General features: G+C 57.1%; 3 protein-coding genes across 6 annotated transcripts; 2 read left to right on the top strand and 1 right to left on the bottom strand.

The window, feature by feature from the left end:
• Window positions 1-3178: 3178 nt before the first annotated feature.
• RPL10A (ribosomal protein L10a) lies at window positions 3179-5938 on the bottom strand. The gene is made up of 6 exons (XM_041427046.1): window positions 5871-5938; window positions 5587-5661; window positions 5409-5489; window positions 4955-5103; window positions 4051-4223; window positions 3179-3381 (listed from the first exon to the last, which is right to left on the bottom strand). Exons 1-6 carry the CDS (start codon window positions 5873-5875, stop codon window positions 3211-3213), a joined length of 654 nt encoding a protein of 217 aa, XP_041282980.1. The 5' UTR covers window positions 5876-5938; the 3' UTR covers window positions 3179-3210.
• Window positions 5939-6064: 126 nt separating this feature from the next.
• ZNF76 (zinc finger protein 76) lies at window positions 6065-14872 on the top strand. Of its 4 annotated transcripts, none has more exons than XM_041427037.1 (16): window positions 6065-6206; window positions 7271-7421; window positions 8604-8684; window positions 9194-9271; window positions 9433-9635; window positions 9807-9968; window positions 10165-10242; window positions 10591-10707; window positions 10948-11023; window positions 11320-11445; window positions 11549-11728; window positions 11959-12186; window positions 12566-12639; window positions 13368-13520; window positions 13616-13723; window positions 14020-14872. In XM_041427037.1, the coding sequence occupies exons 2-16, from the start codon at window positions 7349-7351 to the stop codon at window positions 14122-14124; spliced, it is 1842 nt and encodes a 613-aa protein (XP_041282971.1). In that variant the 5' UTR covers window positions 6065-6206; window positions 7271-7348; the 3' UTR covers window positions 14125-14872. The 4 variants fall into 4 exon arrangements, with proteins under 4 accessions (XP_041282971.1, XP_041282970.1, XP_041282969.1 ...); XM_041427036.1 differs by lacking the exon at window positions 6065-6206 and adding an exon at window positions 6391-6451; XM_041427035.1 differs by lacking the exon at window positions 6065-6206 and having other exon boundaries at window positions 6734-7421.
• A 76-nt stretch (window positions 14873-14948) lies between these two features.
• Window positions 14949-25906, top strand: DEF6 (DEF6 guanine nucleotide exchange factor). The gene is made up of 11 exons (XM_041427039.1): window positions 14949-15625; window positions 19341-19481; window positions 20845-21030; window positions 22401-22628; window positions 22707-22853; window positions 23028-23136; window positions 23217-23515; window positions 23924-24090; window positions 24261-24459; window positions 24840-24930; window positions 25162-25906. Exons 1-11 carry the CDS (start codon window positions 15530-15532, stop codon window positions 25371-25373), a joined length of 1875 nt encoding a protein of 624 aa, XP_041282973.1. The 5' UTR covers window positions 14949-15529; the 3' UTR covers window positions 25374-25906.
• The last annotated feature ends 1106 nt before the right edge of the window (window positions 25907-27012 follow it).

Raw genomic sequence — 27012 nt, 5'->3', positions numbered from 1 at the left:
CCCCCGCCCCACACCCCAGACACTTGTGCCAAGAAACCAGACTTTGTTACAAGCTCTGCCAAAGAGTAACTCGGAAAAGCAAGCTTCGAGAAGAGCAGGAGTTAATGTTTGTGCACTAGGATATCCTCCTTTCTACCTTTTTCATATGTATTAAGTGCAATCATTTGAGTCTTCCTTATATTATTTAGAGGGAAGTTGTTTTGGTTTTTTTTTTTTTTTTTTGTTTTTTTTTTTTTTTTTTTTTTTTTTTTCTACTAGAAACGACAATATTTATAACTGCCTGAGAAACGAGAATGTGTGTTTGCAAGAAAACAAAAACCACCCGCCCAGAGCAAGCAGGGCCCTGGGCTGTGCTGACCAGCGTGATGGCATCTTCAGGCCTTTTCTGCCACGTTTGTCCCCGATAAAAACCCCTCTCTGGGGGCAGACGGTGCCTCTTCTGCTCGGTGCAATGGGGTGAGTTTTTGCAGGGAGTTGGAGGCATCTTGGTTCATCCATGGGGGTGGAGTTGGTCCTTTCAGACTCATCTGCCACAGTTTGGGTGCTGTCCCAGCCTCCTTGCGAGGGGCATCAAAACTCAGCCCTGTCACCTGCTTGTTGCAAACTGATTTGCTTCCCTGCAGGGGCTCAGGGATGAGGCAACACCTGCTGAGGCTGGGTCTGGGGGGCTGGGAGGAGAGGGGAGCTGGCTCTCCACTCAGCCCCAAAATCTCTCCCCCAGGTACAGCAATCCCCCTGAGCAGAGCCACCCTCACAGACCTGGGGAGCTTTTGTGCTTCTGAGCCCCACCAGGCATTTTTGGCCCCATCCCTGTGTGTCCTCACCCTGCAGGGATGCTGTGGGAGTCCCTCCCCAGGGAGTGGGGTGCAGATCCCAGGGAAGACCCATCCTGCCAGCCCTTGTTTCACTGCATCTGCCTCCCCCAGACAGGCTCAGCTGGGCACAATGGCCAGGTGGACACCACGGGTGGGTTTGTCCCCCCAGCATCTTCATGTGGACAGACAGAACTCCCAGGGACAGGCAACTGCTACTGCTGCTCACCCCTCTCCTCCTCCTCCTCCTCCTCCCCATGCCTCCCTGCTTTTCCAGCCCAATTCTCAGCTGTCATCCTCCCCATACCTTCATCCTCATCCTCTCAAAGGCCTGGAGCTGCCAGGACATAACATGATTGAGCTGCCTGTAGCTCTGCCAGTGGCAGGTCCCTTCCCACCACTGTCCCCACTTGTCCCTCACTGTCCCTTTGCCCACACCTGAGCCCAGCCCTGCTCTTAACAAACCAATTATTTATTGCTCTGCATGTCCCACTGGGTCCATCTTTCCACATCTGGGGGAAGCAGCTGCTCATCCCTGTTTTCCCTCCTTGATCCACGCTGCTGCAGCACCCCAGGAGCCTCTCCTGGGCTCTGTGAGGGGCTGCAGGCGGGCTGAGCACTGGCACAGGGGCTGAGGTTTGTCCCCAAGATGCGTCAGTTGGAAAAGTCTGTCCTGATTCATCCCAGCTGTGGATTTTCCCCTCCTGCTGCCGGCTCCCAGCCTGTTTGGAAGCTCCACATCTGTGAGCTGGGCTGTTTGTCACTTGGTTGCTGTCTGAAAGCAGCTGCTTTAATGCACAAAAGCTGCTGTAGGGATCTGGAGAGGTTTTGTGGCTCTGGGACAGTGGCACAGGGCAGTGACCTTTGAAAGGTCCTTTGCATTTAGAAGGAAAAAAAACCAGCAGCAAAAATAAAATCAGCCCGGGAATGACCAACCCTGCTGTGGTGCCCTGGAGTGCCACACCCCTCGTGCCCACCAGAGTTCATTAACTTTGATTAACCCTGGCTCATCTAATGTCAGGTTACTGCCCAGCTGCCTTTGTGGGGCATCAGGGGTGTCCTGGCTGTCACCGGTGTCACCACAGCAGCCACCTCTGCTCCCCTGCTGTGGAAGGATGAGGTGGGCAGCAAATCCTCCAGGAATGGCCAAAGGCACCAGGTAATGGTGCTTCCCCCTTCTGCTTTCACCAAACAGCTCAAAAAAGCCCCCAAAATCCCACAGGGCCCCTGGAGCCACCCACCCCCACCTCAGAATGGGTTTGAAAGGCTGAAACCCACATCAGCCACCTCGGGGATCAAGGTTTGGAAGCAGTCAAAAAAAAAAAAATTAGGGTTGTTGGGGTTTTGGTTTTTTTTGTTCATGTTGGAGTATTTATATCTGCCTTTTGCAGCGGGCCAGGACTTGCCATCTCCAGCAGAAACTATTAAAGTGAATGAGCAAGATGTAGTTCATGAAGTTATTTGCACTTGATTAAAAGAAAAAAAATTGTTATTTGAACTTTGTAAAAAGAAATGTTTGCATTTTGTATTGTCTTTTTTTAATTATTAAATGGAATTTCTTGGTGTCGTGTTGATCTTTCAAAAACTGGCTCTGATGCTTATTTTAAAGGTTTCTAACAGCAGGATCCAGAGCTATTTTCATTGTTTTATTCCCTCAGATGCTGACAAGCTTTTCCAGGGCCCAAAGTATTTTTTCTCCCCCCAGAAGCTTAAATGCTGCACTTCCTTAAGCTCTCCAGTCCCTGCACAATGTATTTATTTACGCACATTACTTAAATGCAAGAAAATTCATTTTTAGGCCAGAACATGGAGTTAGACTGGCTCAGAGGGAAGAGGGGAGGGAAACACCCCTTGCTGGGCTGCAGCTCTGTCCTTCAGCACCCCTGGACTTGCAGACAGTGCTCAAGGCCTCAGCAGCTGCACCTGGGCAGGTGTGGGCTGCTGAGGGGCACCTGTATTTAAACCCTTCTGCTGCCCTCACCAGCCCCGCTGGGCTGCAGCTCTGTCCTTCAGCACCCCTGGACTTGCAGACAGTGCTCGAGGCCTCAGCAGCTGCACCTGGGCAGGGCTGGGCTCTGCAGGGACTCAGGTGAGCTCTGCACCAGGTAAGGGTCCCCTCTGTGGGCACAGGGGGATCTGGGGCCACAGCCCAACCTGCTGGGACACCTCTGCTCTGGGGGAGAGTGGGCTCCTTCCCCTCCCTCTCTGAATGCAGGGGGGTGAGGCTCCTTCCCTCAAAACCTCCAACATCCCACTCGGAATTCACCTCTCAACACAGCATCTGAGGCTTTCCCCAGGAAGAAGTGAGCAGCTCTTTGGCAAACCCTCCCCGAGGAGCTCTGGAGGAACAGAAGCACACACAGCTGTGGGTGTCTGCAGAGTTTATTGCTGCCCCCCTTTAGTAGAGGCGCTGGGGCTTGCCCATGGTGCTCTTGATGTACAGAGCTCGCACGTTCTGCCAGTTCTTCTTCAGCAGGGACACCAGGAAGTTGATGGCCAGGTGGATGTTGTAGACCAGCTCGTCCTCTGTCATCTTCACGTGACCCACGGCCACAGCCAGACAGAGCACCTGGGGACAGACAGGGGTACAGCTTTCACAGGCAATGCAGAGCTGGCTCACTCTCAGCGTGTTGGGCTGTCCTGTGCTCTGGACGTGCCCACAGCAGCTTCACTTCCTGCCTCTGGGCCAGCCCCCAGCCCCCTCTGCGCTGTGGCAGAGGCCAAGCCTCCTCTCCGAGCAGCCTGGAATGCTCCCCAGGCTGCAGGGACAGGGATTTATGAGTGAGCCAACAGGCCAAGTGTCAGGACATCACTAGCTCAGCTGTTTTAAATGCTCAAGCGTTTGCAAACCCTCCCATCTGCTGTGTCCTCCCAGATGTGTCCCCACAGAGCTGCTCCCAAGTTCACTTGGACAGAGCCAAGTCCCAAATTCACCCCCAGCAAAGCCCCACTCGTGCTCAGACCCAGGGACAGCCCTGGCCAGGTCCCACCCCGTGAGCAGCACCCACGTGCTAGGAGCAGCATTAATACACTGGATTGTGCTCAGCACTGTCTCCTCATCATTTGCTCCAAGATCATCAACCACAGTTAAACTATTCCTCCTTTCTGGCCGGCCATGGAACACTCTGGGTACCATCTCCCCATGCTTGAGGAACACTCGAGGGACACCTACAGCCCAACACAGAGACAGCAGAGCCTTGGAACAACCCCCAGGTGCACAACTGCAGCCATGCTTTACCTTCTTCATCTGGAACTTGATGGTCGATTTGACCTCGTCCACCTTGGCCACCAGGTTCTCGTTGTGGGTGAGCAGAGAAGGGAATTTCCCAGCTTTGTTCAGGCCAGGCCCCAGGATTCGAGGGATTTGCTTGATCAAGGACTCGGAAGCCAGGAAGGCATCGTACTTCTTAGCTGCAAGGAGACAGCCAGGGAGTAAGGATGGACCCTGCTCCCACTCCAAGCTCCCAGGAGGGATCATGCAACTCCCCCCTGCAGATGAATCCAACATTCTCTGGGTCCCACCAGAACTGGAACTGGTTTTGCCAATCTTTGAGGGATGACTGCCACAGCAGCCAGGCCCAGCCCCACTCAACAGTGACTCCAAATCCTGTTCCCTGCAGGAATTGTCCTTTGCTGAGCCCAGGGGACACTGAACTCCAAGCTCTGCAACAGAGGATCCACCTGGGAGAGGCCTGGCCAACCATTACCCAACAGCTCATAGCTCCATGGCCCATGAAGGACTGAGGGCCAAGCTCCTGTCTGCCTGAGGAAGGCACAGAGGGACTCTGGAGCTCCCAGGAAGGGAAGGATTTTCTCTCTGACCAAGGGAAAATGAGTGCATTTCATTCTGTTCACACAAGAACTGCAGGACTAAAGCACACTCTTGCCTCCAGTGTTTCCTGGCTTTTGCTGCCCTCCAGCTCCCCGACCAGGAAACTGAGGGACACAGCAAAGGATGAAACTGTTGGCAGGGACATTTTCTGTGTCTCTCCCTTCCTTGGACAACCAGCCCCGTTCCTGCAGCACTGATCTGTCAGACCTGCACTGGAAACAGCCCGGTGGTTTTCCTGAATAGTTTTGGGCAGATTTTGGTACTGGGGCTGACTCTGCTCAGCACGGGGAAAAACCTTATGGACACTCACCCAGCTTCTTCACCAGCTTCTTGTTTTTGTTGAGCTTCTTCAGAGCTTCTATATCCATGTGAGGAATATCAACTGCTTTGGCCTCATCACAGTGCTGCTGGTCTCCCAGCAGACAGACCGAGAATTTGGGCCGTGGAGTCGACTTCAACCTGGAGACGGAAGGAAGGAAGGAAGGAAGGAAGGAAGGAAGGTCCGAGTCAGCGAGCAGCCAGCCCCAGCCGCGTGCCCAGAGCCAGCACGGAGACACCTTACCGCAGCACGGGGCATCCTGCCGTCCCCAGCAGGCCGGTGGGACAGCCAGGGGGCTGCCGCACCTCCCCTCATGTTTTAAGACCCAGGGTGAGGGTCCGTCCAGCCGCCCGCACCGGCGCCCTGGACTCCCCAAGCGGTTCGGCAGCGGCGGCCCCGAGCGGGACCGGGCCGAAGGCTGGGTAGGAGCGAGAGGATGGCGAACCTGACGGTACCGGAGAACCGCTTGTCCTTCTGCGGGTCATAGTTCTTGAGGCTGATCTGCAGCTCCACCGTCTCCACGAACCTGCGGGAGGCACCGGGTGAGGCCCGGCCGGGCACGGAGGGGGCAAGGCCGAGGCCGGGGGTGACACGACCGGTCCCGCCGTGTCGGCGGCTCTTACTTGCGCTTCTTGGCACGGCTGCCGTGCAGCACCTCCTTCACCGCCTCGTACAGGGTGTCCCGGGACACTTTGCTGCTGCGGGGGGAAACGGCAGCGCGGGCTCAGAGCCGGCCCCGCCCGGGACGCGGCCCCGAGCCCGCCCCGGTCCCTGCGCGGTCCCCCCCCGCGATCGACCCCGAGGATCGCGCCTCGCCGGCCGCCCGGACGGCCCCGCGGCCCCCACCGGGCGCGGATGGTGGTGGATGGCGGCGGATGGCGCGGAGCAGACGCTGGGCTGCACGCACCTCATGGCTGCGGCTGCTCGGACCGAAGGGGCGGAAGTGCCTCCTCCGCGCTTTAAATAGCGGCGAGATCTCGCGAGACTGGCGCAAGCGGCGCGGCGCCATATTGGGAGCGGCAGCCCGGGGCCGCCATGAGGGGAGAGGCACGGGGAGCGTACCCGGCTGCATCTCCTGCCTCGTTAAATAAACAACTGGCGTCTCTTTGCCCTCTGTCTCGGGCTACCGGCACAGGAGTTTCTACATCGCTTCACAGTGTATCCCAGGAGCCCCGGGCTGGCCTCAGCTGCCTGTTCAGGCTGGGCACGGGCGGCAGCGCTGCCGGTCCCGGCCACGGGGCAGGTACCGGCGGCAGCTCGGGAAAACCGGGGCCTTGTGGCTTCAGCATTGGCACCGCGCATGCGCCGCCGGCTGCGCCTCCCCTGCATTGGCCGCAGGGCGGCGCGCGCGGCCCGGCCGGCCCCGGAACCTGTATGGCGGGCGGGGGCGGCCCCGCGCGGGCGGGAGCGCCGCCGCTATGCGGGTTGCGGGGCCGCGCGCGGTGCACGTCGGGCCGGCGGCGGACCCGGGCCCGGCGGGTAGCTCAGGTCGGTGTGGGGGATGGGGGGGCGGCGATGGCGGCCGCGCCCGGAGCCGCCTCAGCCCCCGGGTGCCGCGCGGGGGGAGCCCCCCACCGTGTCCCCGCCACCCCCGGGCCCTGCCCTCGCAGCCCGTGGCACGGTTTCCCCGTCTCCCGGCGGGACGGGTGCGGGGAGCGCGGGGCGAGGCGGCACCGAGCGGGCCCCGAGCGGCGGCGGGCACGGACGGGGCGGTTTTGCCTCGTCGCTGGAAATCAAACGATCAAAGATTTGGCTGAGGAAGAACGCGCTGCAGCGCCTTGGGAAGATAAGCCATCAGCAGAGAGTGCCTCCAGCGAAATGTGCTCTGGGGGTGTGCAGGCTCTAGCATCATTTGCTTAGAGCCTGGAATTGTCCCTGGGAAGGCTGGGGGTTAGTCAGGAAAGGGAGGAGAGAAGGAGGAATAAAGCTTTATCACCCTGCCCCTCTCTCCTGCAGCACAGGACGTGCTCAGCCTGTAGGTTGAGGATTTAAAGTACCTGGAAAGCCTGCAGATCGTTTGGAGGACGGGAGGGGCTGGCATGTGACATTTGTGCTGTCTCTAAGAAGAGTCTGTTAGTTCAGTTTGCTTGATAAGCTTTATTTCATATTTGGCTGTGGAATAGATTCTTATCCCTGCCTGCCTTCAGTGTGGGAAGGATGCAGCTTTGTCCATCTCAACCCTTTACCACTTCAAAAGTCTTTTGAGGCCATTCAAGCCTTTCCTAGTGTGCAGAAGTGGAGAAACTAAAGGAGGAGGAGGAGAAACCAGGGGCAGAAATTGAAATGGAATTGTTCTTTTTACTTAAGGCTCGCAGCAAAGACAACGACCCCGTGTCCCTGTGGGCCCCCCGTGCTGCCAGGCAGGATCCATGTGTGGGGATCAGCATGGAGAGCCTGGGGCTGCCAGCAGTGACCCTTGGGGACAGCAGCACGGCCTGCCTGCAGCAGGCTGCCAGAGGTAACAGAGCCTCGGGCTGTCAGGGCTCCTCCTGGCTCTGGAATTAGAGTCAGGGTCACCAAAAGTGCCCCTCACGGCGTGGGAGGTGTCACACGTGTGTGGCCACTTGGCACGGGCAGCTGGTGGCTGTTGGATTTGCACTGAAGTCTGGTGTGAAATAAAATACAAATCAAACATGCCTCTGGTTTGGAAATGAAGCTGTGGAGACGGGAGAGCTGTTGCTGTGGAAAATAAAGCTCTGTTCAGACTGGAAGGGCCCTGCTCTTCCCAGGCTTGCTGTGGACAGGGAGCTGATGCTGTGGCCTGCAGAGCTCTGCTCCACCAGAACTTCCCCTGGGCTGAGCAGGTGGCTTTGCATCACTGGTGTGCCGGGTTTGGTTCACAGCAGTGCCTTTCCCACTCAGAGAGGTGCCAAATTCCACACCTGCCCTTACCTGGTGTTGGTGAGGTGCCCCTTTCTCCACCACCCACTGCTCCCAGGAAGAGGAGCACGCCGTTTCCCAGCCTGCAGAACAGGATGGAGGAGTTGTGCAGCTCCGTGTCCTGGGGGTTGCTCTCCTGCTTTATTTTCTGTGCAAACTCACTGCAGGTTTGTTGTGTGTGTGGAGCTGGGCTGTCTCGGGAGCACCAGGCTGTGTGACCCCCCTCTCAAACCTTAAGCTCCAGGTGAAACCAGCCTGGATTCTCCAGAGGGATGGAGCAATCTGCTCTCTGCACCAGAGCTCTGGGTAATGATTACATTCATGATTACAGTCATGATTACAGCTTTGCAGTAAGCCCCTACAGCCCAACACTGGCAGCACTTTAGGCCCCTTTAGGTGCTGTAATTGTTTCCTAGCAGTTGATCCTCTGCCAAAGCAGCAGATAAATCTCCCAGCACTTGCTGATGCTGCTCAGCACAGCCAGTTGATCTTTTCTTCCAACACAAGTGTAATTGTTTTCTCTGTGTGCTCTGTCTGCTCCTTGGCACGAGGAGCTGTGAGGGGCAGCTCCTCAGCAAGTGGTGCCTGAGGGTCTTTGTCGTGTGTCCTCTCTAGACAAGGGCAATGCCAGCATTTCTGGGGAGTGAAGTGTCTCTGTGGGGCAAAGCTGACCCATAAGAGCCCAGAAGTGACAATTTCTGCCTTTTGTGGGACAGAGGGGCTGGGCTCAGCAGCTGATGCTATGTTTTAACTGTTCCAGGTGAAAAGCTGATTGAAGGGCAAGTCATTGAACTTGAAGATGGGACCACAGCTTACATCCATCAGGTGACAGTTCAGAAAGGTGAGGAACACACCTTGCCCTCCTTTTGTTTGGAAGGACACTGTAGATGTGGCTGCAGCTCTCAGTGCTCCAGCATTTGGGCTCCTCTGTCAGTTCCAGCTCTCAAAAGTCCACGTGAGCAGAGGGTTTCTGTTGGGGTTTTCTTTCTTGTGGTTTTGAGGCTGAGTGAACAAGGACTTTGCCTGCAAAGTCGTTAGCAATCTGATGAGAAGGTGAATTTGGTGGAGGTGGAGACAAATGTTTGTGTCATTTCACCTGTGGGCTCTCCCTGTGTCACACCACATCACTCCTTTGAGCAAAGGAAGAGGCAAATCTGTGCATGAAGCCTTGAAAATCTCATCATTCCCATCAGAAGGGCTCAGATGGTGTCTTAAAACCTACAGCTGTGGTTGCCTTTCAGGGCAAGCAGGCAGCCCTGTGTCCTCTCCTGCTTGGCAGCCTCAACTGCCACAGCATTCCCCATGCTGGGACCTCCAGGAAAGTGTGTGGATGTTTTCCTTTCCTTTTAGAGGCTGTGGCTTTTGAAGATGGGCAGCCAGTGGTGCTGGAGGATGGCAGCATGGCCTTCATACACAGCACAGCCAAAGGTAAAGCACTCCCTGCTCTTTCCTTGGCAGCTGGAGGGAAGCTGCTGAAATGTCTCAGATTTCCAAGGCTGGGGAGATGAAGCACTTTTTTCTGCCTCACACTGAGGATTTTTTCAGCTGAATTTTTTTTCAGCTCTTTACCTGAATGTTTCCTCTTGCAGAGAGTTATGAACCCAGCACATTCCAGGCTGTCCAGCTGGAGGATGGCTCCACTGCCTACATCCACCGTCCTGTCATCCTGGCACCTGGCAGCACCATCCTGCAAGTGCAGACAGAAACTGGGCTGCAGGAGCTGGCTGGGGAGGAGGAAGATGATGGCCCTGATGTGGACACCATTAATGCACTGCAGCAGTATGGCAGGAAGGTGAGGGCACAGCACCTCTTGGCCTGAGTTTGTGCCCTCCCTGTTTGAGAGAAGCAACTGGACAGGCTGCAGTGTGAGTGCCACTGCTGAGGGGTGCCTGGAGTTGGGGACACAGAATGGGGCTGCTTGGTCCTGTGGGGTGCTGGGCCTGCCACCCTTAACCTGCTGCAGGCTCAGGTTTGGGAAGGGAGGAGAGCTGCTGTCATACAGCCTTTGGTGTGCCAGCAGTGGCTAAGCCATGGCCACTGTCCCCATGGTGACGAAGGCCTCAAAACCAAAGCAGCTTCAGATCCTGGTGTGCTGTCACTGCAGTGTCCCACCTCAATATCCCAGGTACTGCCTTTTCCTCCCACCTCCACAGGCTGTGGAGCAGGGGCTGCCAGGGGTGCTGAGCTGGGCACAGACCTGCCTGCTGCAGCAGGCCCAGCCCCTGCTCTCTGGGGAAGGGTGGGGTGGCACTGTGCTGTCACTGCCTTCCTGCTCCACGCTGTATGGGGACACACAAACAGTGCCTGTGCTTCACTCACAGGGGTCTGACGAGGAAGAGGAGGGAGTGACAGACACCTGCCATGTGAAGAGTAAAGACTCCAGCAACATCTCTTCCCAGGTCTGAATTTTTCAGTGACTGGAACTAGGCTGAACTCCTCTTTGCCAGTAATTATAAAAATGTTGTGGCTTCTCTGCTGAGTTAGCAAATACTAACTGCACATCTTTCAAATGAGCTGAGAAAGGGAGTTTTGTGTCTGGGAACCCCCTGGGAGCTGGGAGGGGGAAATGCAGGTTCCTAGAGCCCCGTCACCTGGGCTTCACCATGTGGGTACAAGCTGGTTTGTAGGAACATGTTTTTGGAAGATAACTGCAGCAGTGCATATGTATGGCAAGGAGGGAAATATTTGTGTGGGCTTGGTGAAGCTGTGGTGGCTTGCTGGATTGATTCCAGTACTTGTTCCAGCAGGATTTGCAGGAGGAGGAGGTGCAAAGCCACAGGAAGGGGCAGCAGGTCGGCAGCAGAGCTTTCCGCTGTGGGTACCAAGGCTGTGGCCGCCTCTACACCACTGCCCACCACCTCAAGGTAAAGCAGGTGACATGGCAGTGTGCTGGCCAGACCAGTCCCAGGTTACACTGCCAGAGCAGAATGCTCTGTTGTGTGCAGCTGAGTTACATGCTGAGCTCTCCAAGAGACCCAGATGTGTCAGCTGGCTAAGGTGAAATCCAACAGGGAACTTCATATTCTCTCCACCAGCATTCTTCCACAGTTTTCCTTCTTCCTTCCCTTGGATCTCATTTTAGGGACCTGTTCTTTCTTTTCCAGGTACATGAACGTGCTCACACAGGTGACCGGCCATACACGTGTGACTTCCCAAGCTGTGGGAAAGCATTTGCTACAGGTAACAAATTTCTGTTTTGAGCAGATTTCGTTTTCTGTCCAACCCAGTAGAGCACAATATCCAGCGCATCTAAAGCAAGGGAATCACAGCACGGGAGCCTTCTGTGACTTCATTGATTTTGGGCAGATAATGATGGAAGCAAGGTTGGAAGTGGTGTTGGGGTTGGTTATTTCTTCCCTTTCAAGCTTTGCAGACACAACACAGACACTCAGGTACATGGACTGAGGGGTGGTACTCAGCTTGTCATGGTGTTTCCTTCTCATTACAAAATGAGTTGTGGTCTCTGTCCTGGACAGGGTATGGTCTGAAGAGCCACGTGAGAACACACACAGGTGAGAAACCCTACAAGTGTCCAGAAGACTTGTGTAGCAAAGCCTTCAAAACCTCCGGGGACCTGCAGAAACACATCCGCACGCACACAGGTGAGCAGCACGGGGGAGGAACTGCACAGGGGACAGCCCTGTGAAAAGGTCTCCAGGTGGCTGCATGGTGGCAGGTGTCACCCACAGCACTCTGTCCATGCAGGTGAACGTCCCTTCAAGTGTCCCTTCGTGGGCTGTGGCCGCTCCTTTACCACGTCCAACATCCGCAAGGTTCACATCCGGACGCACACGGGCGAGCGGCCCTACATGTGTGCAGAGCCTGGCTGTGGCAGGGGCTTCACCAGCGCCACCAACTACAAGAACCACATGAGGATCCACACAGGTAGGAGGGAGCCAGCAGCGGGGAGATTGGTGGGGCTGGAATGGGCATTTCCAGGCTGAACGTCGCAGGGGTGGATCTGGGAGTGGCCAGGGAGTTGGAGGAAATAGTGGGAATTGCTTCATTGGATTGATTGTTATTCCAGCAGTCTGTCTCCAGCTATTTGCTCTGGTGGAGAATCCCTCCCCAGAGCGTGAGGAGGGTGAAGCTCAGCTCTGTGGCCTCTGCCCTAGGAGAGAAGCCATACCTGTGCACCGTGCCGGGCTGTGGGAAGCGCTTCACCGAGTACTCCAGCCTGTACAAGCACCATGTGGTGCACACGCACTGCAAGCCCTACACGTGCAGCAGCTGTGGCAAGACCTACCGGCAGACCTCCACGCTGGCCATGCACAAACGCAGCAGCCACGGCGAGCTGGAGGCCACCGAGGAGAGCGAGCAGGCTCTCTACGAGCAGCTGCAGGGTGAGTAGCCACTCCTCCATCAAGGTGTGGCAAAGGGGAGGGAGGTGACAGCAAAAGCAGACACGCCCCTCAGACCCAAATGTGTGCTATGGCTTCCTGCCTCCCCATCAAAGCCAGATCTATTGGAATAGGTTGGGAATAGGTCCCTGCCCATTCTGTGCTACAGGGAGAGGTAAAGGTCCTTCTTCCCAGGCCACCACTGGTGTCATCATGGTCCTTGTGCTCTTTTGTGCCAGCCCTTGAGACCACAGGCACGTCCAGAGAGCAGGCGTGTGGTTTCACACTCTGATAGTGCTGCTCTTCCCCTTCTCTGATCCAGCTGCTGCAGCTGCTGACAGAGGCTCTCCATTGGAGAGTCAGCATATTGCTTTCCTTACAGAGATGGAGGAAGATGAAGAGGAAGATGCTGTGCCTACACAAATCTCGCTTATTTCTCAGGATGGGACAGAGCAGGTATGGACACAGACACCTTCAGCATGTCAGGGACAGCAGTTAGTATCTGAAGTGAGATTCTGCCTCTACTCAGCCAGGATGTTCTTTGCAGGGCCTTTTCTTTTTCCAGCATTTTTTTCAGATCTTGGAGCTTCTTGGGCTCTTCCTGCCCTGAGGGCTCCCTCCTACAGCCTCACCCACTGCTGCAGACTTGGTTTGGGGGGTCTCTGGTCCCAGTGCCCCCCTTGCTGATGGGGTTTCTGGGTGTTTGTGTGGTGACTGGCAGCCCTTGGCTCCCTGCAGCTCCCCACCTCTGCTGACCCAGGCTGGATTTGGAGATGTTTTGTCATCACTTGTATACAGCAGTGCTTTTCTTGTACTTCCCTCCACCAGCTGCCCCTGTGCTGACTGGAAAAAACTTCCTTCTGTGGCACGGGGCAAGGGAAACAGCTGCCACCAGTGACCTGTTTCCTCTTAGCCTGAGATGCTCCTGCTGCTGCAATGCACAGAGCTGTCCCCATCCAGGCTTGAGACAAAAGGCTGAATGGGAAGATGTGGTGGAAGGGGGAGGGCTGAAGACTCAAACTCTGAGTTCTCTGTTGTCAGTTTTATCCATGGTGCTGGGCAAAGTCCTTGGAGCTCTCTGTGCCTTGAGTCCTGCAGAGATGCTGTTTCCTCCCTGTCCAGACCAATGCATTGCTAAACTTGGGGGTTGCCTAAGACTCCCTGAGCTCTGCTGTCACCCCCAGGTCAGCCTGTCTCAGGAGGAGCTGCAGGCCCTGGGCAGTGCCATCGGCGTGGTGACGCAGAGCGGGGTCCTCACCGTGCCCGAGGGACAGCTGGCAGCTGGTGACACTGGGGCCATGACTGTGGCCAGCACCCATGGCACCGAGGCACAGGAGGTACAGACAAAGCTGGGACTGCCCAGGAAGCAGGCTTCCTCTGCTAGAAGAGATCTGTGCTTTCATTTAAAACGTGATTAACTGACCTTTTCCAGGTGGCCGTAGTCGCTTCTGGGGCAGAAGAGGAGTCGGGCATCACCCCGCTCTGTCATCAGCAGGTGGCATTGCTGGCCACCTCCCATGGCACCCACATTGCTGTGCAGGTACCACATGGCTCTTGCCACTGTCCCCTTCACTCCCTGGCCACCCACTGCCTGCTCTCAGGCCCTGCTGCATCGCTGCTCACCTAGGGGGCTTGCTCCTTAATTCCCAGAGACCCTGTGTGCAGAGGACAACAGGGACATCCTGCTGGGATTGCAGAATGCTCCTCTGTCAACACCCCTGTCTGGCCTTGTGCTTCACACCCGTGTCACCCACCTGTGTCACCCCTGTGTCCTGCTGGGAGCCACCCTGAGCTGCCTTTTGGGGGTTCATCACTCTCTCTCTCTCTCTCCCCCAGCTGGAAGAGCAGCAGAGCCTGGAGGAAGCCCTCAGCATGGCCACAGCAGTCATCCACTACGAGCCAGTGCCACCTGACACAGCCCTGCCTGAGAAGGGGAGCTGAGGCCAGCAGGGCAGCTGTGGCAGGGGAGTGGCAGCCCCAGCCTGCCGTGTGCAGGGGTGGCGGGGCAGGGACAGAGTCTGAGCCAGTGCCAGCGTGTGCCCTGTGCCAGCTGGGACACTGAGGGGGCACAGGGCTGCTGGGGTGACCCTGTCTGAAGGGCTCTTCCCTCCGGGGAGGGAGAGCAGATACACTGGGCTGCTGCCTGCTCCTGGGCTCTGAGCAGCAGCCTCTCTTCAGGGGCACTCCTGCCCTCTCCCTCTAGGAATGGCCCAACAGCTCCCCTTTCTTGCCCACCCTTCCAGCTCAGGGGAAGTGGGCAGCACTTGCACAGAAGCAATAAAGGCCCATCAGAGCCAGCCCTGTCCTGAGCTCGCTATGGAGGGTGAGCAGTTCCTGCCATTGGAGCCAGCACTGGGATGGTTCCAAGAGCAGTTCTCCCATCTCTTTGTCACACTTCCTATTCAAGCAGGGCTTCCATGGCAGATTCATTGGCTGTGGAGCAGAGCAGCCAGCACTTGCCAGGAGCTGAGCTAGACCTGGATGTAAATGCTGAGTTGAAATAAAAACAAATTCAAAATTTGGTTTTTAAAAGGACCTCTCTTCTCTTTGGTGGAAGCTGGGAGGAGAGGGTGTTCAGCAGCTGTAAGAATTGAGGACATTGAGGAGATTTGTGGAATAGACCAAACATGTCCTGCCAAAGCAGCAGCTGTCCCAGAGCAGGGCTGGGAGCAGGGTGAGCTGTACCCTCTGAGCCCTCAGCGTGTGGCTTGGAGGGGCTAAGACATGTCCCTAAAATCTCTCATCAGGCCTTGCCTCTTCCAGGGACCCCTGCAAGCCTAGATTTAGGGAACCGTGTCTGTCAACACATCCTACATCCTCCCCTGAGCTGGGGAGAGAGACCTGGGCTGGTGTCCTGTGCCTTCAGTCCCTTCACTGCCCTGGGTGCTGCGTGGACAGAGCTGGAGAACACCTTCGAGATCCTCGAGTCCAGCTGTAAACCTGACCTGGCACAGGCTCCCGGCAGCCGCGTGGGCCGTGTTTGGGACATCCCGGAGGAGTTTGCAGAGAAGGATGTTTCCGCGGGCACGGCCCGAGAGGCGCCACGGGCCGAGCCTCCGCTCGCCGGGTGGCACCGATCCCTTCCAAAGGCTGCCCGGCGAAGCTGCTGCTTGAGCCAGAGCGAGGATTTCTCACCCCAAAACGCAAATTACCACGGATCTCTTGATCTCCGAGCCGAGCTCGGCAGAGGGTCGGCGAGCCCCGGCCGCGCGGGGAGCGGCGATGGGGCCCGGGGGCTCCCGGGGCGCCCCGAGCAGGCGGCGCTCCCGCCCCGGTCCCGCCCGCCCGGGCGGCTCCAGGAACCGGATCCGCGGGCTCGGCAGAGCCGCCGCCGCCGCCGCCAGCCATGGACCTGCGAGCCGAGCTGCTCAAGTCCATCTGGTACGCCTTCACCGCCCTGGACGTGGAGAAGAGCGGCAAGGTGTCCAAATCCCAGCTCAAAGTGAGTCCCCCGAGCCCCGGCGCACGGATGGAGGAGGGTGGGCAGCGAGCGGAGGAACGAGCCCGGGGCTGCTTTGCATCCCCGCGGGTTTCCGCGGAGAAATTGTTAAATATTAAGATAAGATCTTCTTGTTGCTTCCACGCTGGTTCGGGTGAAGTTCTCAGGCGCTGTGGCATCTCCCTTTAAAAAATGGGGTGGGGGAGAATTCATGCTCAGATGTGTTTTCTAGGTAAAAATTATAAGAAATCGAAATTTTAGTTATCAGTTTCGTGTGCTTTTTATGGCCAGCTAAGAGCCCAAATTCTGTTTACATTTTCTTGCTTGCCGGAGCACCTGTGTTTCTCCTTGCTGAACCAGTGGGTCAGGAGGTAGGGACAGGTTGTTTTTTTAACAAAAGCTCCTCAGTGGTGTGGCTAGAAGTAACACAGCGCTTTTAAAAACTCTCTGCTTTCCCCTCTCCGCACTCTTAGCAGCTTTCAGAGAGGGCTCATGCCCTCAGCCCTTCATCAAACCCATCACAGCTTTAAAAACCTTTTTGTCTGCCCCCAGGCCAGGGTTGCTGGCACCTACCAGCCAGCCCCTTGGCTCTGAGAATAATTGATTTTTTTAACCCTTGCACGCGGTGGGAATGTGTTTTTTCATCTGTTTTGGTTCTTAGGCTGGGGTTGGAAGTGCTGGTTGGTACCAGGGTCTGTGATGAGAGAACAGACCTGAGCAGGAACGTGCTGAGCACGGGAGGTATTGCGTCAGGACATGGCAGCTGCTGCCAGCCTGCGAGACCGTTTTGAACCACTGCAAAAAAACCCCATTTTCCTCCATTCCCTTTATTTTATAGGGCTTCCCCAGGGCAGACTGCAGAGAAGGTGCTGGTCTTTGGCAGGGGGATGTGTTTTGCCCAAGAATTAAGAGTTTTGTTTGCAGGGATCTGGGGAGGCAGAGTCTTCCTGCTCAGCCTTTGCGGCTCAGAGCCTTTGGCTGCCCCCCAGAACTCGTGGCATGTGCCCTGCGAGCCACGCTCACCTGCTAAAACTGTAGAAATAGCTGAAGGAATTAAGGAAAATCCTCAAGTAGGCCAGAGCTTAATTCGGTTTGCTAATCCCTGAGAGGGGCTGCTGTGCTCCCTTCACAGCACCCCCTGCACCTTCACTGCTCTGGGTCCAGCGTCTGGCCCAGGCATGGGGTGGTCCCAAAAGGACCAGCACTGCTTGTCTTGAGACATCTTTATCACCTGTGACGATGCTGAGGCCACAGAGACTCTGATTTTAATGGCAATTTCATGGACAGTTCATGCAGGGTCTGCAAACGTGGTGTGGGCGCCGTGGTGATGCTGGGGATGGCGCCTCCGAAGTGACTTTACCCAGGGGGACACTTGAGAGGGGCAGGGATGTTCTCCCACGCGCCCTCAGTGACGGGATGGGTTGGCAGCAGGTCACTGAACAGCACAGCTCAGCTCTGGATGACTTTCCCACTGTCTCCAGGCCGGGGAGAGCTTTTTTCCACCCACAGAAACACTCGAGTTCGCCCCAGCCTACGCAGGCCAGCCGCGGTTCAGCGAGGGAGGAATCCGGGGTCTCTCTGCTCTGAGCAATGTGTTAAAGCCCCTGAGCCCTCTCCAAACCCCTCCATGGTGCTGAGCCCTGAGCTGCGCCGTGCTCTCTCCCTCACCCGGGCGTGTTGCTGCACGAAGGGTCTTGAACAGGGGTGGGAGAGACACTGGCCTTGCCCCTAGAGGACGGAGCCAGCCCCGGAGCTGGCTGGGGGCGCAGAGCCGGAGCTCCGGTGTTCTGAGAAGGTGCCGGGGTTTCCAGCATGAAGACACAGCTGTGGGAAGCCGTTGGGCTCCTTGCTGGGGCACCTCTGCGCAGGCAGGCGTGTGCAGATGCTGCTGGCAGTGGAGGTGTGTGTGTCACAGGAAGGAAGGACAGCTTGCGGTCGGTGCCGCGCGCCCAGAGAGCTCGCGAAGTTTTTGCTCCCAGCACAGGCACACCACAGCCCTGCTCTTGGGAAGACTTTGTGCTCTCAGTGCCGTTGCATCCCTCTCCCTGGCGGGGCTGGAAGGGCTGTGGGTGCAGGTGGGGTGTGGTCCCTCCGTGTGGCCATGCGTGGCTGGAAATACCGGGAGCTGCCCTGGTGCTTTTGGGCTCCTCTGCTCATGGGTGATGGGTGTGACAGCGGTGGGAGAGGGTGGAGAACAGAAGCAAGGCTGCTGCTCAGAGGAATCCAGGGCACTAGGAGGAGTCAGGCAGACCCCTGCATGCCACAGGGGAAAGGTTGTACCAGCAAACTGCTTTCCTAGCATCCCTTTCCCCCGCTGTTCTTCTCCTCCTGTCACTGTTTCAGACTGCAAGGGTCTCTCACCTCTCCCATCTCCAGCCATGCCACCACTGACCAGGCCAGGGCTTTCCTCTCCCTTTGTCAGTGACAGCCCTGCGAGAGGAGGGGCTTTGGGTCACAGGGAGCCTGGATGGATGGATGGATGGATGGATGGATGGATGGATGGATGGATGGATGGGCTCAGGGTGTCCCCCACGGCCAGGGTCACAAGTGAGACCTCACAGGGTTTTTTAGGGGTGCTCTGGGAGTGGGGGTGAAGGATGGAGATGAGGGTCCACATTGGAAACACAGAATGGGATACAATTCCCAAACTTTGAATTCATCCTGATGGACTGGTTGCCATGCTGGAGGATGTCCATGACATTCCCAAGCCTTTCCACCGCTGTGTGGACCCTGGGGCTGCACTGAGCCCCAAAAGGCACAGTGCAGCAGCAGTGCTCGGGGCTACAGCCCTGTTCTGTGAGCACAGGGTGGAGTCCTGCTGATCCCATTGGTCCAAAGGGCAGAAAAGAGAATGAAAATCTGGTCGAGCAAGAACTGTCTCCAGCTGCAGCAGCCACCATGGCCTCAGGCAGCTCCTCTGCTGCTGGGAGGAAATTTCCAGCCCTGCAAAGAGGAGTAGGGATGCTGTTCCATCTCCTCCAGCCCCTCTCTTGAGTCCTTGGCAAGCTGCATTGGCAGATCTGGGTGCAGTGGGGAAGTGTCAGTCACTTGTTTTACCATCTCCTGCTTCTGGGATGTAAAAGCAAGGAGAGCACCACCTGCTCAGCACCACAAGCTAGAGATGCTGCTGGTGCTGATGGGCAGCCTTGCTCCAGGCTTTCCAGCACATGGGAAATGCATGAGCTTGTCAACATGCTTTATTTGGGGGCATTTGAACAAAGTGGGCTGTTGGCAAGCCTTGCTGAGTATTTCTGGGGATGGTCTGTCTCCAGATCTCCATTCCAGACAAAACCTTTGCTTAGTTTCTCACCAGTCTTTCCTATTTTCGTGTTTCCATCTTTCTGTGTCCCCAGCAGACAGTGGCTGCTGCCAGGCTGGGCCATGGTTGTGCCAAGTGCATGGCTTGGGGTGGCTTATCAGCTTTCCTAGATCAGAGCGAGTCCTGTTTGCTCTGAGAGGTTTGAAACAGCCCTTTCAAGAAAGAAGTTCCTCATGTGCCAAGAAAAGAAACTAACGTGGAAAAATCCTCGATTTTTGCCTGTTTCTAAATGATTCTCTAAGGTTTGCATTTGAGAATTATGCCAAACCCAAACCTTGAGGAGGTGATGCCACACAGGGCACAGTCCTCAGGGGGGTGAGTGAGGAGGTGACACCTTGAGGATGTGCTGGGGCAGGGCTGGAGGTTGTTCACCTTCTCACCACCCCTGTGCTTGGCCAGGTGCTGTCTCACAACCTGTACACGGTGCTGTGCATCCCCCACGACCCCGTGGCACTGGAAGAGCATTTCCGTGATGATGATGATGGGCCTGTGTCCAGCCAGGGCTACATGCCCTACCTCAACAAGTACATCCTGGACAAGGTGAGCTCCTTGGTCGTCCCCCAGAGCTGCTGTTCCTCACGTGAGAGCATGGAGGTTCCTGGGAGGTCCCCTTAGCTCTTGGGAACCACATTCCTTGGTGGGTGGAAAGAGGTGCAGAGAGATGGGTGAATGCCAAAAGAAGTGAGAAATGTTTAATGCTCAGTGTCTCCCTGTCAAGGATGGAGTCGTCCCTTCATGTCACAGCTCTGCATGGAGCAGCATCTCTGCCCACATTTCCTGAAGGGCTCAGAGAGAGAAATCAGCCCCTTTTATCCTCACCTTTGAGACCTCATTTGGCTTGGAAAAGAGCAGAGGGAGGAGGATGAGCTGCAAGCAGGAGCAGAGTTGGGGTGGGCAGGGGCTTTCTCCCTTTTTTTCTGTGGTTCAAAGACACCTTTGTCTGACACAGCCAGAGGTTGGTCTGTGGGTGCTGTTTCTTCCAGGCACGTGAGGAGAGGAAGAATGACTGACAGCTTTCTTCCACGGTGTGCTCACAGAAAGGGGCCAGAGCTGGGTGCAGTAACCCTTCACTCCCCTGGCTCTCCTGGTGTTCTTGTCCTGTGCCAGTCCCCATCCCTGTGCCCCTGGTCAGCAGCTGCCCAGCTCGGTCCAGCAATGCTGGTCTTGGCTGCAGGGATCTGGTCAGCAGCAAGCAAGGGCAAAGCCTTCCCCAGCTCCCTCAGCCCAGAGCAGGAGCTGCCCAAGGTCAGCCCAGCCCAATCTCCCCATCACAGAGTGGCCAGAATCCTTCCAGTGCCAAAATCCTTCCATGGTTCTTTGGAAGGTGATCTTTAAACCCACCCCTTCTGCTTTCACTGGGGCTAATAGTATCCCAGAGGCAGCCTGAAAAGGGGGAAGTGGGTTTTCCTAGTAAGAGAAGCTTTTAGCTTTTGTCACCCAAAGGTTTTCCCCCAGCTTTGCTGCTACAGGCCACAGTTTGCTCCTGTGCTCACACAGCTGGGACAGAGCACCCAGGGACAGCCAGAGCTCCTCTGATCCCCATCACAGCTGACCCATCTGCACCAAATGTGCTGCCCGAGGCAGCTCACAGTGCCAGGACACAATTAAAGAGCAGCAGCAGGGATCAGGCTGGTGGAGGCACCATTCCTGCTGGCCTCCCTTCACTCCTCAGTTCCTCTTTGTGGTTGAATGGGAAAACAAGAAACCCCAAATCATGGAGGCACTGAGGATGAGAGCTCCACGTCATCCTGCCTGTGCTGCACCCCAGGGTTCCTGCTGGTGCTGCCAGTCACCCCATGGACAGATTTTAGGAGTGAGGGATTGTTCTCTCCAGCACTTTTTCTCCCAGACTCCCCTCCATAGCTCTTCAGCTCCCCACTCAGCCCCTGACTCCTGCCTGCAGGTGGAGGAAGGTGCTTTTGTCAAAGAAAACTTCGATGAGCTCTGCTGGACGCTGACGGCGAAGAAGAACTACAAACCCGACCGGAACGGGAACAGCGTTGTGTCCCACCAGGATGCTTTCAAGCTCTGGTGTCTCTTCAACTTTCTGTCTGAAGACAAATACCCTCTTGTCATGGTGCCAGATGAGGTAGGACCTGCCTCTCCCCCCAGCCCTGTCCTCCCAGGGCTCCATGTGCTGGCAGAGCCCCATTTGTGGGTGATACTATTGCTCCCTGGCACATCCCACTGCATCCCGCAAGATGTGGTGTTCCAGGGGATGAGAGAGAGGAGGCTGGGGGTGGGACAAGGGGGCTGTCTGCCCTGGACACCCCTGCTGTGCCCACAGCCACCCCCACTGCCCAGGGAGAAGAGGGGGATTTCAGAGCACCCCTCCAAAGTGCTCTCCTGCCTAGAGGGCAGTGGCAGAGCAGACCTGGCTGTCCCTCTCCTGGCCACTGCCACCAGTGCTCAGCCCCTGCCCAGCATGAGGAGTGTTAAGGGTGAGGTGCCAGCCAAAGAAAAGCCTTGCAGTAATCTCCAAATTCCACAGCATTCAGGGGGGAAGGTTCTCCTTTTCTCTGGGGTCAGATTAAACCCCCATGAGAAGGGGGGCAGGTCTGGGGAGAATGCACACGTGCAGAAGCCAAGAGTGGCCTCAGCAGAAGGAACTTGGCTGGGCAAATGGCTGCTGTTGCCTTCTACCCCTCCACCTCCTGAGATCAGCAGAAAAGTCAAAATTTAAAAAAAGAAAAAAGGAGGAGAAAAAAGACAAGAAGCACAGTGCTGCGCAGACGTAGGAGGGCGACCGCACTTCCTGTGCCCTGGGAGAGGAGTTTCCTGTTCCCCAGACCATGAAAAACTGAATCATCCTGAGCACCAGCACTCCATTCTTGCCCTTTTCACAATTAAATGACATAAAAAATCCAGCTGGGTGTGGGGACCCTGCTGTGTGTCACCTTCCTGTGTGGTTCCCTGCAGTCACCCACTGGTCTCAGTCCCCAGCCTGTGGGCAGAGGAGAGCTGTCAGCAAAACTTGAGCTGGAGTAAGTCTTCCCCACACCATGTCAACCACCTTGACTCTTTTTATTTGCAGTTTTAAAATGATGCTTATCTCCATAGGGACCTGTCCCCCTGCTCCTCCCCAGTGATTTTTGGGAAGCAGTGAGACATCAGTCCTGAATGGAGTTCAACAGTGCTGGCCTGTACTCCTTCAGGCTCTTGACTGCTACAGAGTTTTCTTACTCTGCAGACAAACCAGACAAAACATCCCTTAACCCCAGCCTTGGGGTTGAAAGGAAAACCCTCTTGGTAGAAGTCAAACTAACCCAGCTGGAGTCTCCTCCATTCCAGCCTGCTGCCTAGGATGCCTCAACACAGGGTTATCCTCCTGGGATCAAGGTCCTGCATCTCCAGGCTGGAGAGAGATGTGGCCTTGGGCACTCCAGAATGGGTTGATAGGGTGGGAACAGCCCTGTCCCCAGACAGAGACACTGTCACCGAGTGTCCTCCTCCCCACAGGTGGAGTATCTGCTGAAGAAGATCTGCACAGCCATGAACGTGGAGCTGAACTCCTGCGAGCTGGATGATTACCTGTCCCAGGAGCCGCAGGGCCAGGGCGGCCTCACGGTCTGGCAGTTCCTGGACATGGTGAACTCGGGGCGCTTCCTGAGAGGCATCGAGCAGGAGGCCATCAGCATGGCCGTGGAGGAGGTGTACCAGGAGGTCATCGAGGACGTGCTCAAACAGGCAAGGAGCTCACATATTCTGGGGCACAGGCTCCATCCTGCTCCCACCCTGTTTTGATCTCGTGTCTGTCGGGTGCAGGGCTACCTGTGGAAGAAGGGCCAGCTGAGGAGGAACTGGTCGGAGCGGTGGTTCATGCTGAAGCCCAGTGTCCTGTCCTACTACATGAGTGAGGAACGGAAGGAGAAGAAGGGGAGCATCCCGTTGGACAAGCATTGCTGTGTGGAGGTACAGCCCGGGCCACGCTCAGCTTGGGGACAGCAAACTGTTCAGACCCCTGGAAGAGACCCAAGAACACACAATTTCACACCCACGAGCATGGGAGAGCCAGTCCTGTGGCTAAAGATGGGGGGATAAGGTGGGGTACGGGGGGTAAGGCTGTGCTGTCTCCTCTCCCTGCAGGTGTTGCCAGACAGGGATGGGAAGAGGTGCATGTTCTGTGTGAAGACCGCGTCCCGCACCTACGAGATGAGCGCCTCGGACACCCGGCAGCGCCAGGAGTGGACGCTCGGTCCGTGCCTGCCCCACGCCCCTTCCCCAGCTTCCCCGTGCCCCCTGTGTGTCCCCCCTGACTGTGCCCTCCATCTCCAGCCATCCAGACTGCCATCCGGCTGCAGGCCGAGGGAAAGAAGTCCCTGCACAAGGACCTGAAGCAGAAGCGCCGAGAGCAGCGGGAGCAGCGGGAGCAGCGCAAGGCGGCCAAGGAGGAGGAGACACAACGGCTCAAGCAGCTGCAGGAGGAAAAGGAGAGGAAGCTGCAGGAGCTGGAGCTGCTCAAGGAGGCCCAGAGGCAGGCAGAGATCCTGCTGCAGGAGGAGGAGCAGCGGCGGAGGCAGCAGCACGAGGAGATGCAGAGGACTCTGGAGATCCAGCTGCGGGAGGCCGAGCAGGTGGGTGCATCCCACATGCTGTGGTGCTCAGGGGGTGGGGGCTTCCTTCTCCTTCCCTTGGCCGGGGCAGCCCAGGGGTTTGGATGTACAGAGCTGCTGCCACCCATCACCTCTGGGCTCTGTTGTGCCTGAGATCCCTTTGAGCAGGAGATGAGGACAACCTGCCTCAAGGGGCTTTAGCTGGGGGGCAGTGAGAGGCAAATGCTGGTGCCAGGCTGGACAGGGAGCCCATTTCTGACCTCACAGCCAGCACTGGCTGCAAATGACTCAGCCTGTCCCCTGAGCAGGGAAACAGCTTTGCTTTGGACCTGTCACCATGGGCTGCCCCTGCCCTGGCCCGCTCCACCAGTGGGTTCTGGGGACACTGGTGGTGGCCTGGCCCACTGATGGCTCCTGTCCCCGCCGCAGGCTCGCGCCTCCATGCAGGCAGAGATGGTCCTGAAGGAGGCAGAGGCAGAGCGGCAGCGCAAGCGCATCCTGGAGCTGGAGGACATGCAGGAGAGGCTCCAGGAGGCCCTGCAGCAGGAGGTGAAAGCGCGGCAGGACGAGGAGGCTGTGAGATGTGCTCAGGCCAGGTAGGACCAGGGCAGCCCTCCCCATCCTCGGGCAGCCCTGCTCCCAGGGCAGCTCAGTGCTCCCGGGTACTGGGGGGTGCTGGTGACTTCCCAGTATGCAGGCTGGGACAGGGAAAGCTGAGGGAAGAAGTGGCAGGGAGACATCCTCACCTCCTGCTCTTCGTTGTCAGGCTACTGGCTGAGGAAGAGGAGAAGCTGAAACAGCTGATGAAGCTGAAGGAGGAGCAAGAAGAATATATCATCAGAACTCAGAGGGAGAAGCAAGTCCTCAAGCAGGAGATGGAGAACAAGAACAAGTGTCTGGAAGAGGCGCAGAAGCAGCTGGAAGAAGTGAGAGTGAACAGGCAGCGGGTGGACCAAGATGTCATGGTGAGCATCACATCCGTGCCACATCCCCTTACACGGTGAACCCAGGGGACTTTCCAGCCCTCCCAGAGTCACCTCCGTGCTGGGGAGGACCAAGCTGGAACTGCCATGGGGGTTTCTGAGCTGTGCCACGTGCAGGCATGGTGTGATGCAGGGGCACAAGCGTGTCCTGCCCTGGGACAAAGCGCTGCTGTCCAAAGGGATGTCAGCAGTGGGAGTGTGTGAAGGGGGGAGGGTTGGAGGGGGAGCAGAAGGTCTAGAGGAGCGTGAACTGGCTCTCCATCCCAGAGGGAACCTCCAATGCAGGCTTACTCAGGGAAGGGAAACCCATGCCCACGGTCCCAGTGGGGTAGCAGATCACCTTTTCCTCCATGCCCTGCCAGGCTGCCCAGAGGAAGCTGCGACAGGCCAGCACCAACGTCAAGCACTGGAACGTCCAGATGAACCGACTGATGCACCCCATCGGGCCCGGAGGTAGGAGACCAGCTGAGCCAGCTGACCACCCCTCATGGACCTCCCCCATGCTGGGCATGAGCCCACGCCCCCACCCATCTCCTCCTTTTTGGGGGCATCTGGTGGCTGGAAGGACTCTCAGAGAAGACACCGCAGTGCCTCCTGCAAGGAGGGACTCCACAAACCTTTTTCTCAGCTGAACAGTCAGTTTGGACCCCAGGTAAACAATTCTCTTTTTCTGTCCACCCCCAGACAAGCGAACAAACGTGAGTGGAGGAGTCTTTGCTGGCTACCAGCCCCTTCTGTCACGGAGAGATTCTTCCCTCAAACTCAAGCAGAGGGTGGAGGATAAAGGCAGTGACCCTACCAGGGAAAACAGCAAGGAAAACGTGAGCAACGGTGGGAACAGCAGCATGTCACCATCTCCAGATGCGGACACCATGGCCACAGAGCCCAACAATTAGCCCACCAGGATGGCAGAGCCCAGCTGGGAATGGCAGGGCTCAGCTTGTCCCTCCAAGTGGACGGTCAGTGTGGCCATCTCTGGATGGGGACCAGCACAGAGCCTACAGGGGACTGCATAAGGCACAGGTGCTCCCATTTCCATCAGTGAAGGGGTGCAGTCACCACCTGCCAGGAGGCTCAGGCAGCCCAGTGCTGGGAAGAGGGCAGTGGGACTTTCTCCTCTGGACTGCAGGATTCAATTCCTTGTGCTCTGTTTTACACCTTGTACTAAAAAAGAGCCGCTGTTGGGTCGGGACCGTGTGGCCCAGGGCTGCAGTTCCCCCTTGGTTTCTACAACAACCCTGTGCTCCAGGGTGTGGGGCTTTGCCACCAGCCAAGGACACCTGGACTGACCAAGCAGGGTCTTCTCATCCCCCCACACCACGCCAGGTGTCCCTAACTACAGCTACCACTGTGTTCCCTGGCAGTGGTTGATAGTACTGGAGCCACTTAGTTAACAGAAACTAATGACCAATAAAGCTTTTGAAGCCTATGGCCACAGACCTGCTGCTCCACACACTAGTGGCCCTGCAGGCACCAGCCCTCCGTCCGTGGCCGGGCAGGGTTTGGATTTCCCCTGTGTGAAAGAGCCCTTTGAAAGGAATCAGCCACAAACTGTGGAAAGTGGCCCCACCAGCAGATTTTTGGTTGGTGTGTGGGGGGCCAAGAGGGACACAGAACAAAACAAAAAAGCCCCAATAACACACCATCGTTTGGGTTAGTTTTTCAAGCACCTCTGTATAAATACAGTCCCAGTCAGCTGTGCCTTTGGGGTGTTTCCAGCCAGGGGCACAGAGCCAGGGTCGCCTCTGGAACAGGCCCCGGGGAGCTCTGCACGACTCCATCTCTGCACTGAGATGAGCTGAGTTCGTTAGGGAGATTATGATCTGTTTCCTCCCCCTCGAAGGGCGCTGCCCTCGGTCTCACAGTGTTTCTCTCTCTCGGTTTTTTTCCGCCGTGGCCGAAGGGGCCCGGGACAAAGCTCTCAGTGTGCCCGCGGTGCAGGGCAGCCCTGGCCCAGGCCCACGCGGCCGCGCTGACGCACAGCGGGGGCACGGGCACGGCAGGGATCAAAAATCACCTCTGCCCCCTTCCCTCTGCGCTGGCACACAGAATATATCACATATCAGGCGTGGCCCTGAGCCTTGGGCAGTCTCCTCGTGGGGTCCCTGCCTGCGCCGCACCATCCTGGCCGAGCCATTGGGACCCAGGATCCCGCCACTCTGCACGGGCTTTCTGGGCACAGTGAGCCCTTCCCAGCTCTGCCTCGAGGCTGGGTTATTGTCTTCCCTCGAGGCGCGAGAGGGCCGCGGTGCTAATTGCTGGGGGTGAAGGGGCTCACTTGTAATGCTTGGGCTACTTAGGCGCGGACCCCATTGCCCTGACCCAGGCCCGCCGCCATATTGGGCAGCCCTCAGGCCGCTCCGCCCCCAGAGTGCGCCACAGGCAGCGCCTACACTTCCCATGAGCCCCCGCTCCCGCCGCGGGGCGCAGTGCGGGCGGCTCCCGGCAGGGGGCGGTACGGCGCGAAGGGAGGGGAGGCGGGGCCGTTGCCGTGGTGACGCGGGCGCGCGGCCCAGGGGCTGAGGGGATGACAGG

This window comes from Onychostruthus taczanowskii, unplaced genomic scaffold (assembly GCF_017590055.1).
Source record: "Onychostruthus taczanowskii isolate IOZ18803 unplaced genomic scaffold, ASM1759005v1 scaffold97, whole genome shotgun sequence".
Lineage (NCBI taxonomy): Eukaryota > Metazoa > Chordata > Aves > Passeriformes > Passeridae > Onychostruthus > Onychostruthus taczanowskii.
The sequence above is the reverse complement of the archived record's forward strand: the minus strand, read 5'-3'. Positions and strand labels throughout refer to the sequence as shown.

Coding starts and splice junctions, on each gene's coding strand:
- DEF6 (XM_041427039.1), top strand. CDS start 15,530: ATGGACCTGCGAGCCGAGCTGCTCAAGTCCATCTGGTACGCCTTCACC. Junction 22,629..22,706: donor TCGAGGACGTGCTCAAACAG/GCAAGGAGCTCA, acceptor TGTCGGGTGCAG/GGCTACCTGTGGAAGAAGGG. Junction 24,460..24,839: donor GGGTGGACCAAGATGTCATG/GTGAGCATCACA, acceptor ATGCCCTGCCAG/GCTGCCCAGAGGAAGCTGCG.
- ZNF76 (XM_041427035.1), top strand. CDS start 7,247: ATGGAATTGTTCTTTTTACTTAAGGCTCGCAGCAAAGACAACGACCCC. Junction 12,187..12,565: donor TCTCTACGAGCAGCTGCAGG/GTGAGTAGCCAC, acceptor CTTTCCTTACAG/AGATGGAGGAAGATGAAGAG. Junction 13,724..14,019: donor GCACCCACATTGCTGTGCAG/GTACCACATGGC, acceptor TCTCTCCCCCAG/CTGGAAGAGCAGCAGAGCCT.
- RPL10A (XM_041427046.1), bottom strand. Junction 5,490..5,586: donor AGCCGTGCCAAGAAGCGCAA/GTAAGAGCCGCC, acceptor TGCCTCCCGCAG/GTTCGTGGAGACGGTGGAGC. Junction 3,382..4,050: donor TCAAGTTCCAGATGAAGAAG/GTAAAGCATGGC, acceptor GTCTGTCCCCAG/GTGCTCTGTCTGGCTGTGGC.